The 10,987-nt window shown below is 34.1% G+C and overlaps 1 protein-coding gene and 1 pseudogene across 1 annotated transcript in view; both read right to left on the bottom strand.

Moving 5' to 3' along the window:
• Positions 1–5,791: 5,791 nt before the first annotated feature.
• Positions 5,792–5,910, bottom strand: LOC112480426 (annotated as a pseudogene).
• A 3,166-nt stretch (positions 5,911–9,076) lies between these two features.
• LOC102889322 (solute carrier organic anion transporter family member 1B3) overlaps positions 9,077–10,987 on the bottom strand; it is a 37,768-nt gene continuing 35,857 nt past the window's right edge. Inside the window, exon 15 of the mRNA XM_015589993.2 lies at positions 9,077–9,696. Within this exon, the coding sequence (XP_015445479.1) occupies positions 9,483–9,696 (214 nt within the window). The 3' untranslated portion in view covers positions 9,077–9,482. The remainder of the gene's footprint in view (positions 9,697–10,987) is intronic.

Below are 10,987 nucleotides of genomic sequence, written 5' to 3'. Positions count from 1 at the left end.
GGTTAATAAAATTTGAGATGCTCCTTTAAAACTAAATCTACTCACAGTATTATTTTATAACTTATAGATACAATACAAGAGATCTTATGAATGGTATGGAATTTTTGGTTCAAGATAATAGAATGAACAGCTCTGTTTATCTATTCTGTATTCTCCCTCTTTAGTCTTTATCACACTGAAATGATAGTAAATATATATAAAATGATATAAATCTCTAATGGTGAGGAGAATGAGGAAAGGAAGAATGGGAGACGAGGATGTCAATATACTATAGTTATTTATGTGTAACATAAAGAGAATGAGAGTGTGTCTAGGGATAGATTCGAGTGGAAGAAGCTGTCATCCAGAATGCACTTAGAAAGAGTTCCTAATGTAGGTAGGAACCTCTGGTTGCAAGCTCAAAGAATACTAGTTGGTAGGTGGACAGAAAATAGGCCACTTACTTGATGAACTGTCTATAGATATTTTTCAGACCAACATGATTTTCTCAGCAATTGGATGTGCCGTATGAGAAAAAAGCAACTCATGAGAAAGAACAAGTTTTTGGAGAAGAATTAAGAGTGAAGTTTTGGACTCATGTCACCTCTAGGACTATTAAAAATAACCATGATTCAAGACCAAGGGACAGTGTTGAAAGATGACAGGCGAGCTAAAATCTTCAGAAATGAAGAATGTAACTCAGAGTAAATATGATTGAAACATATAGAGCCCAATAACTTGAAGTCTGGAGCTGTTTTTTCTGGAGGGGAGAAAGTGAGGAGAATGGTCTGGAAGTTAAAATAAGGTTGTAAGAAAAAGTAAACAGCTACCACATAAGAAATTTTTGTGGAAAGCCGCACCCTCAGGAAAAACCAGGATTTGGTGCAGTGGTGAAGAGAATGCTCATTTATGAGTTTGAGAATGCAGATGGTTTTGATGATGAGGGACCCTAAGTTCCAGAGGACAAATGAAAGTGAGCAGATTTCAGAAAACGGTGTTTGAGAGGAAAAGGTAGATAATTGGAAGTGTATGGAAATCAGACTTATAGAAATTAGAAGAAAGACAATGAGAACTTGGAGTCCTGAAGCTTTTTGGGTGACTGACGTAAAGGGATCGGTTCTGATGCATTTTAAGGCGGAAAGTGCTGGTGAGACTGTGAGTGTCACATTTAAGAGGAGTCATGACTGGGCTCCTTCATGACCCCATGTTATAGATGCAAACAGGAGAAGCAGATTTTTACTTGAGTATCGTGGCCCTTTCTTGACATCTATTAGTAAACTGATCAGAGAAAGCTGAGCTTTGCTCTATTCACAGTTTACTCACTTGAATATTCTTGGTAGAGCATAGTAGGTCCAAAGACACATGATTTTTGACCTGGTCCCATGAGCCCATTCTTACCCACTACAGGGAAAGATAGCTTTTTACTCTGAGAACATAGGGTTCTCTCTTGATGATTCTTGATAGAGGAAAGAAGATCAGAGAAAGTGGGTATTGGAGTGCTTTGTGACCCCTCATGACCTCTGTTGTTAGAGTCCATGAGGCCTGGGGTGGTCTGTTCTTTTTCTCAGCACTTGTACTCCCTCATGACAGTGCAGAGGTGATGGCATAGAAGACAGAGAAGAAAAGAGAAACAGGAAAAAACAGGTAGTGGAGAGTCTAGGGTTACTAATTTTCTTATTTAATATTGTGAGTAGTCTAACTGAATGGAATTAGAAATAGTTTATTATTTATAATACTACAAGTAACCAATATTTACAGGAGCTTGAAAAATAAGAACTTAAAAAAACAGAAATCGGGAAAAGAAATGTAAATGGAAGGAGAGGGAATAACCATTCTTCATATTTTATAGCATAAAGTTTAAAAATATATTTTAAACTTGATCAATTAAGATAAAATTTACAAACATGTTTGAATTGTTTCAAAGTGGTTGCCTCTGTGACATTGGATTATCATGAGGAGGAGCAAAAAACAATACATTTATCTTTCATTTCAGTTCCTTTGTACTCCGATTTTTTTGCCCTCGTGCATGTAACACATGATTAAAAATAATGTTTCATAAAGAATAACACATCAGCAAAGGCAATGCATTTTACAGAAAGAGATGAAATCGAGTCCTCCAATTATAAGAGGTGTTGAGGCTCTCCAGTGGGTGTTTATTGAACAATTGTTTTCTCATTGCTATTCTTGGTTCTAGAGAATATTTGTGTTGGTGTGTGCTTGTGAGGGATATGATAACTAAGTTGTAGGCTGTAGAACTGAAGGAGAATTCAAGTGGTGTCATTTTATTAGGGTGAGTAAATTTACATAGAAAGTAATGCAGAACATCAAATAACAGTACAAGGTAACTTTAAACACTGTGGATATGTGGTGAGTCACTAAGGAATCAGAATTTTTACATAAGCTTCCTATTCAGGTCTTGGTGGGAAATGATGACTCTGGATTGACGGAGAGAAAGAAAAACATTCAGTTCTTATTGACAGACAGTAGAAGCAAATTTAAGAATATCTCCTTTGTTACTGGCTACAGTTACAGCGATTACAGTATTACTCGATGAGATATTGGCAGAAGTTTGCTAATTGGGAAGGGATTTTTTTTTTTCCTAAAATAAAAAGAAAGCTTTCGAAGAAGACATTTGCCCTTTTCCTTTTTCCTTCCTAAACCATGGATATTGGGCCTTGTGGAGCAGTAAGGAGTCATCTTGCAACCAAAAGGCGAGAAGCATAGAGATGAAAGGCGACAGTTGAAGGATGGTGGAGCAGGAACACAGCGAGAGCCTGGCTTCCGGATGCAGCACTGAGCACGTGCACCGGCAGGGGCGGGGCTAACTTTTGTGGAGGGAAACTTAAATTTGAGAAGAGGGCCTCTATAAGAAAATATTTTAAATTATGAATATACAATGAGATTAAAAAGTAAATACTTAGAATGAGTAGAAAAATCACAAATTTCCATGTGATATGCTTCAGGATACAATCATGGTTTAAAAACCCTAATGCAAACATTATAATTAAATGGAAAATAGTAAAGTTTCCCTGCTGATATTGGAAGTGAGACGATAATGCCTGCTATCACCATTTCTATCCAATATCATATCATAGCCAGGGAAACAGGGGAAGAAAAAGAATTAAAATTTGTAAGGATAAGGAAGGAAAAATATAACTAGCAGTGACATGTTTATATGCAGAAAATCCAAAAGTTACTACAGATTTAATTACTATCAAAATTAATAAGTGAATTTTAATAAAGTTCACTGTATAAAAGGGTAATACATAAAATCAAATGTAGTTTTTCATATGTCAAAAGCAATTAGGAAATTATATTAGCAAGGAGTACCATTTAGTGTAGCATCAAAAAAAGAAAAACACATTGAAATCCTAGCACTAAATCCCGTAACAAGTGTCTAAGACTACTGCCTCAACTATAAAACAGTTCAGAGAAATTAAGACATATATCACATTTACTGATTCAAAGGTTTAATATTGTAAGGATGTCAGATCTCTCAAAATTTATCTATAAATTCAGTGAAATCTCAAACAAAATTCTAGTACTTTTTGAAATGTAGATATTGACAAGATTATTTTGGCCTCTAGATGTCAAGCTTGGTAAATTAAAAAACTAGCCCTTACTAACATCATATTTTGATAACTAAATGAAATGAAAGCAATAGAAGTTACGAAGAGGAGGAGGAGGAGGAGGAGGGAGACAGAGACAGAGATTCCCATCAGCAATGATGTACTGTGCTAAATTCCTTAGAATGGCTAATATGGGGGAAAGATATTTATGTGGCTTCAATATGAGTTAGAAAACCTCATTCTTTTCATAATTCTGTAAGTTTCCTTAAAATCTGGGAGAAAAGTCACTTGCAGATCTAGTATAGTATACAACAAATAACTTCTAACAAATTTGCCACATTGAAAATGTTCTTGTAGTCAGTCCGAATATCAAATGTATTTGCAAGACTATACCTTTTCTTCTACTTTCATTCTTAATATTATTCATAATTTTCTTTATTAGCTATTTAGGACCTCATATTAAAGAAAGAACCATAAGAATATGGGAAATATTGCTAAAAGAACATCATAGAACTCTTTATGCACAGGTACTAGGGATAAATCTTTGGGTAAAAAATTCCAAGTTAACAAAACAAGACCTACCATTTTGAAAAAACTTCTGATCTTTAAAAAATCAACAGAGAAGATAAAAGGAAACAAAATAAAAACCTTCTTGCCTGATGACTCGGGCCTATGAAATGAAAGGTACAGTTCAGAATGATAGATGTGCTAAGAATTGTTTACAAATTGATAATTTACTAGTTACTGGAGAACCTATTGACTAGAATCAGGTGGGAGAAAGGAAGAGAAGTGCTCTCAAATAATTCAAATAGGTCTTAAAAGTTCTTAAAGGTAATTGAAATAGATTTTCTTTCACATCAAAGGAATAAAAGTGAGACTCCTGGTTTCAACTCAAACATGCAGAGAGAAGGAAACAGTATTCCACCTACACGCTTATACTTAGAAAAAGCTGGATAAAATGCAAATTACGACTTTTCTTGAACCTATCAATGATCTGAGGTTATTGGGCAAAGAGTTAACAGGGCATCTGGAGAGAGAGGCTCCTGCAGGGAGAAACAAGATTTGAACATTTATTTACTTGGGGCAGAAGCCACCCAATGCCACTTATGTCAGTTAAATGATTCAGCTAGAAATTTGCAAAGACCAGGTGTAAGTAGGCATGAGAAAATGAAGCCTCAGAAGGCTGCATACAAAGGTGAGATTACGCCTCTTGCAGGTGATTCCCCCAGGACCCACACCAGACACCCTCAAAGAAGATCAGAGGGAATCTGGAGAGAGCACTCTTGGTGCTGGCAGGGAGGAGGGTGGTGAAGAATAGCAGCGACTGTTCGAGTTCAGTCTCCCTTTCTTCCCTAAGGAACAAAATCCTTTCTCCAGTGAGGAAGGGCAACCCAAACTGTAGGGCCTTGTTGAAAAATCCTGCCACTGGGAAGGGATGCAAGAAACAAAAGTTCCTCTTCTGGGGGAGGGGCAGGGCACCCCCAAGACCCAGGTTCACAGAGCCTGCTTAAGTCCCCCTCCTCCACCCCTTCCCCCAACCGTGGTAACAAGCATCTAGCAAATACAAGAATGGACTATATAGCATTAATAATTTGGCTAGGTGGAGGGTCAGGAGAGGGAGGGAGCAAATGGGGGGATCGTTTTATGAACTATATAGATGTCTAACCAATGTACCATATACTTGAAACTAATTAAAATAAATAAATTTAAAAAAGGAGAATGGACTATAGTTGGGAGAGCTGTAAGAGAGATTGTTTCTGGGTAACAGGACAAAAGGAAGAATAAAATCCAAGTAGAGAGCAGACCCTAGATACAAAGTTTCCCCAGAGGAATTCGAAGCTCTGGAGGCACAGAGGGTAACCATAGCAGCAATAAACTTCAAACCCAGCCTTACTCCTGATACAAATCCACACTATAGGCCTAGAAGAAGGAAAAATGAGCTTAGCTCCAAGTATAAAAAACATTTACCTCAGTATCGATTGTCCTATACTCCATTTATGGTCTTCAACAGAAAATTCTAAGACATAAAAAGGCAATAGAAAATAGTGTGGGTAGACAAAGCAATTATCAGGGCTAAACTCTCTCTCTCTCTCTCTCTCTCTCTCTCTCTCTCTTTTTTTTAAAGACCAGTATTACAGTACTGATCCTGGCTTTTTTTTTTTAAGGCAAGGCAACCCTTGGTTGACCTCACAGATTGCAAGGACCTCATCAGTTTACAATCCCTTATTTTTTATAATTTTTTATGCCTACGGTACCTGGTTTTCCTAAGTGGTCTCCAATCCAAGTACTAACCAGGCCTAACCCTGCTTAGCTTCTGAGATCAGATGGGATCAGACTTGTTCAGGGTAGCGTGGCTGTAGACAGGGCTAAACTCTAGATATGAAACAGATTACTTGATAAATTATTAGACAGAATTATTAAACAAATGAAGACTTTTTAATAAACATGGCTCAAAGGAACATTTTTGCAGAAGATTTAAATGTATAGAATCATTATTATTAAGATGAGGCCTAAATAAAATGATGAGTAGAAGACAAAAATCTTTTTGAGTTTTTAGTGTTTATTATCTCATGTTTCTGTGACCTTTCTCTTCTTCTCTGCACATTTTCTCTTCCTCTCATGTTCTCCATTTGTACTCCTATCAAAAACCTATTTCTTAAAAATGATTGGAATCTCATATGGTCATATATGCTCTCTTCCAATTTAAATAAAGACAAAGTCTTCAAAGGGATAAACTTCCAATGATGGAACTTGGGGCAACATCAATTTTAATAGTGGAGGTTGGTTGAGGGTGAGAGGTGAGTCTACGGGTTAATGGTCAAGAATGCTTTAAGATGTTGCTAAAATTACACTGCTTATGTTGCAATCATCTCATCAAGTTGATTCTTGAGTTCCAGAGGGTAAGCACTGTCTATTGAGAAAGGGTAGAAGGCACACAGAGTAAAGTAACAATGACCACTGCCAAATTTGTTATAATTAATTCTTAATCATTTTGTTTTGGTAAAATCTCCAGTAATACATATGTTGAAATTGAAACAAAGAGATTACCATGGTCCCCGTGAATGAGAGACTTGAACATTTTTTATTCTATTACGGAATTTATTATAGTATATGTTATCATGTTTACATGCCTACTTTCCCATCTCATTTATGGGCTCCCAAGGGGCAAAAGTTCTATTTCATAAATGTTTTTTTATCTCCTGGGCTTAGCCTATAAATGGCACTCAAAAGATACTTTTTTGACATTTAAAAATTTTTTTGTTTGTTTTAAAATATTAAAGTCTTTAAAACATCTGAAACCATCACTCCATATCCAATGACCTTAATGCAGCTAGCTATTTTTATTTTTGCATGTTTCTTTTAGTTCTTATTTATGACATTATTTAATAAGACTGACATTTTTTAACTTCATACATTCATTCATTCATTCATTCAAAAATAATTGATAAAGCACCTATTGTGTGTAACACACCAAGATAGAGGCTGGGAATAAAATAGACAGGTAAAATGAGTTTAATTCCTACCTTCCTATAGTATAACTAGTAGAGGAGACAGATACTTATCACATAATCACAAATAAATGTAAAATTATCATTTGATAAGTGCTAACTTGCTACAAATATAATTGGAAGATTTTTGAGTAGTGAAGTCAGAGACATTGAAGAAATGTGATAAAGCTAGATCTCAACGCTGAGAAGCAGTTAATTAGGTGGAAATAGCATTTCAGGATGAAGAAACATCAGAGTCAAAGGCTCCATTGCATGAAAATGGATAGGAGTGTGAAGAAACTTCAGTCTGTATACTCAAGTCTTTCTTCATAGTGGAAAGGCATTCTTCCCCTAAATCTTTGATTAACACTTCCTTTCCATATCTAATTTCTTCTTTAAAAATATCAAATTTCTTAGGTTGGTGCCTTAATTTGTTCTCTTAACCATCTATCTTCTTTTATAATTTGCTTCTTTATCTTTTTCTTCCATGTTTTGACAGATTTTCAAATGTAACTTCCTCATCATTGATCTGTTTTTTTGACCATTCTCTTCTTTTAACCTCATCCAATACATATTTTAATTACATTCTTGCATTATTTTCATTTCTTGCAAGCTTCCTTTATCTTATTCATATCTATTGAATTTTTCCTCTTTTTTCTCCTAAGATTCCTGTTTAAGAAATGCTATTGAATTAAATATTAATATGTTTATTCTTGATTCTTGGATTCTGAAGTAGAACAAATAATCTGAAGTATATGTTTTAATGTTCCTTTCTCTCACTGTACATATCATATTTAGAAATGATAAATTTATCTTTTTAATTTATATTATTTTATTATTTTATAATTTAATTTTATTATTGTCCTTCCCCTCGAAAGTGTAAGCTTCACGAAGCAATATCCCTCTTTGTTTTTGTTTACTATTATACTTAATTTTGTCTGACAGATATTCGACACTCAAAAATTATTGAATAAATAAACATTCAAAACATTGCTTTTATTTTCTTTGTTTTAAAAAAAAGAGCTTCATAATTTTTCTGTTTATTTTTACTGAGACAAGATGCCATCAGACTTGTTATTTACCAATCTAGCAAGGAGGGTGGTCTTTTGAAATTGCTGCCTCTGTGATTAATGAATCTTTTCTCAAGTCTACGACTTGAGAATAGGTTGCTATATATAACTTTTAGTCCAGTTCCTGATTCTGGCAAGCTTTCATGTCGTATGACTTTGCTATACTCGGGAATATCTTCTATCCTGCAGTTTGGTTTTTTGTATCTCTTCATCAAGGACTCTATATAGATTTTTTAAAAGGCGATGTCCACAGATTTAACATCACAAATGCTTTGAATCAGAATCTCTATGGTGAGTATAAGATTGGAGTATTCAAAAAATTTTTTCGCAGGTGATTCTGGTACCCCCCCAACAATTTATTTTAACCTATCAGAATAAACTCTATAATTTCTAGCATTCACAATAACAATGCTGCTGTCACTAGCAAATTCAGTATTTAAATATTTGTACTCTATCACTCTATTTGTTGTCCTACTTGCAGGGATGTGAAAGATATATCTTTGTGCACAAAACAAACAAACAAACAAATAAACATGCAAAAAAACTATGTAATTGAGAGACAGCTCATAAATGATCTGATATGGACTTCACTTCTTCCAGGAGCAGACATGAAATGAAGACACATCTTTGAAATGGGCTTTGCTTTCTCAAGTTTATGTCAGTTTTTCTTAATCCTTTTCCATGGATTTATATTAAGTTATTTACATGGGCCCTAAAGAAACTTAAAATACATTCTGTAATATGTTGTCTGATAATCATAGCTTGCAAATTTTTGATTATTGCTATATCTTCAGCAGTATTTTAATGAGAGATTGGAAGAAGTTGCATCAGGGGTTGCTAGATAAATTCAATTTTAAATTATAAATGATAAGGTTTGAGAAATATATGACTTAATACACGAATGACAAATGTCATGACAATATAAATGCTCCATCATACTAGACTTCAGGCTTGAGTAACTGGTCTCGACTTTTTTTTTTAATCTTAAGATTTTTTTTTTTAAATTTAGGCTATTAATTTCTGCTCCCCCCTTTCATCTCTACCTAGTCACTGATTTTATTGTTTTATTGAGTTATGTTGCCTGAGCAAATATTTTTTCTTCTATTACATACTAATCTCACTTTAAATTTATATGGATCATATGTTCTAATCTTAACCACAAATACATAGCCTCATGCTAACAATGAGTACTTCTATTCCTTTTTGTTTATAGTTTGTTTCATTATTATAAATTCATAGGTAATTTATTGTTCCATCACATGTAAAGAGTATGGGAATTATCAGCAAAAGAATCGGAAAATGCTCAGAAATGACATCCTACTGAATGTACACACTGTTGATTGGAAACACAGCAACAGGATTTTTTTTCCCTCCCCTCACATGTGTGTTTCACTATCTGCTCTGGCAGGAGGTATGCAACGTCCATAATTATTTAAGAATTTTAAGTTTTCTTCATTCACAGTTTTTCTTCCATTTTCTGATACCTTGGTATCTTTTCCTTGATATTTTTTCTTCATAGCATAAATAAATGCGATAAACAAAATAACTGTTAACAACTTAGTGCTCCCAATCAAGCCCCAGAAGCTGTACCTGTGAAAAGAGAAAGTCAATTTTCATTTTAAATTGTATGACATAATTTACAGAGCTCCTCTCCAGTATGCAGAAGACCTTAAAAAATTGTTAGAAATTATACATAAAAATATTAAGGCAGCAATTCTAATGATTCTTTTTGTTGGTGCATAAGGAGTTTTTGATTATTTTTAATGGAACATTAAGCAGAATATTTTAAACAGAAACTAAGAGTGGTTAATGATCTACCCAAGTGCTTTCTATAAAAAAAGGTGTATTTGGAATGGTTAACTTTCTCTGAGGCAGATTAATTCATGTGTAGTGCGACAGATTATAAAGAGAATGAATTGACTGAGATAACCAAATTGAATGCATTTAGATTGAACCAAGAGCCAACGTTTAGCTTATAGGCTGAATGCAGTCTGAAAGGCCCTGCAGCATGGCCTACTGGAAGTATTTAACAAAACCACACAAAACAATCTAGCACGCAAGGTCTATTCCTGTGAGTCTCAATTAAAATAAAATCACCTGAGGAACAAACAAACAAAAAGTCACCTGAAGAGATTTAAAAAGTTTCATGCTCAGGCCGCACCCCTTGATGAATTAAATCAAAATCTCTACAGGTAGGACACAGAAATTAGTATTTTTTTAAAGCTCTTCAGATGATTATAAAGACCAGGAAAAACTGATGACAATTAACATGGTAGGTTAGGAAGCACTCACTGGCTTCACGACATTGTTAACTAAATGTCGACAAGCTTTATGCAAAAAATATTTTGAACAATCAGGTTTAATTGAAGGTGAATGGAATCAATTATATAATTTTGACCTGTTTAAACTTAAGTTTATTTCAATTTTAATCTTCAGTGGGATCTTGTGGTATACCAAATAAAATGAAAGAAATATTTTAAAAGTCTTCAAGTATATTTGCCTCATGCTTGGGTTATGTCAAGTAGTAATACACTAATGTTGAACTTTTAAAAAATTCCATTGCTATCCAGAAAATTAATATAGGTTTCTGGTTAGGTGACTATTGCTGAGAAAACTTGAAGAAGTTGGGTTTAGATTTAGGACTTATATCATAATATAGATTTCTATTCTTTGGATTAGGAATTGATGATATTTGTCTTGCTAGATAAAATCAATGAATGATTATCTGGTTATTATCTCTACATAATAAATCTAAAAAAGTCACAGGATAACGATTGAACTATTTTTATGTATTCATTGGTGAGTGCACCACTTTTATTAAAAAAAAAATCTTCTTTTGAAAATAATTTGGCAATTATTTTGCAAAGAACTTTTTAAAATG

This window comes from Pteropus alecto, unplaced genomic scaffold (genome assembly GCF_000325575.1).
Source record: "Pteropus alecto unplaced genomic scaffold, ASM32557v1 scaffold103, whole genome shotgun sequence".
NCBI lineage: Eukaryota > Metazoa > Chordata > Mammalia > Chiroptera > Pteropodidae > Pteropus > Pteropus alecto.
The sequence above is the reverse complement of the archived record's forward strand: the minus strand, read 5'-3'. Positions and strand labels throughout refer to the sequence as shown.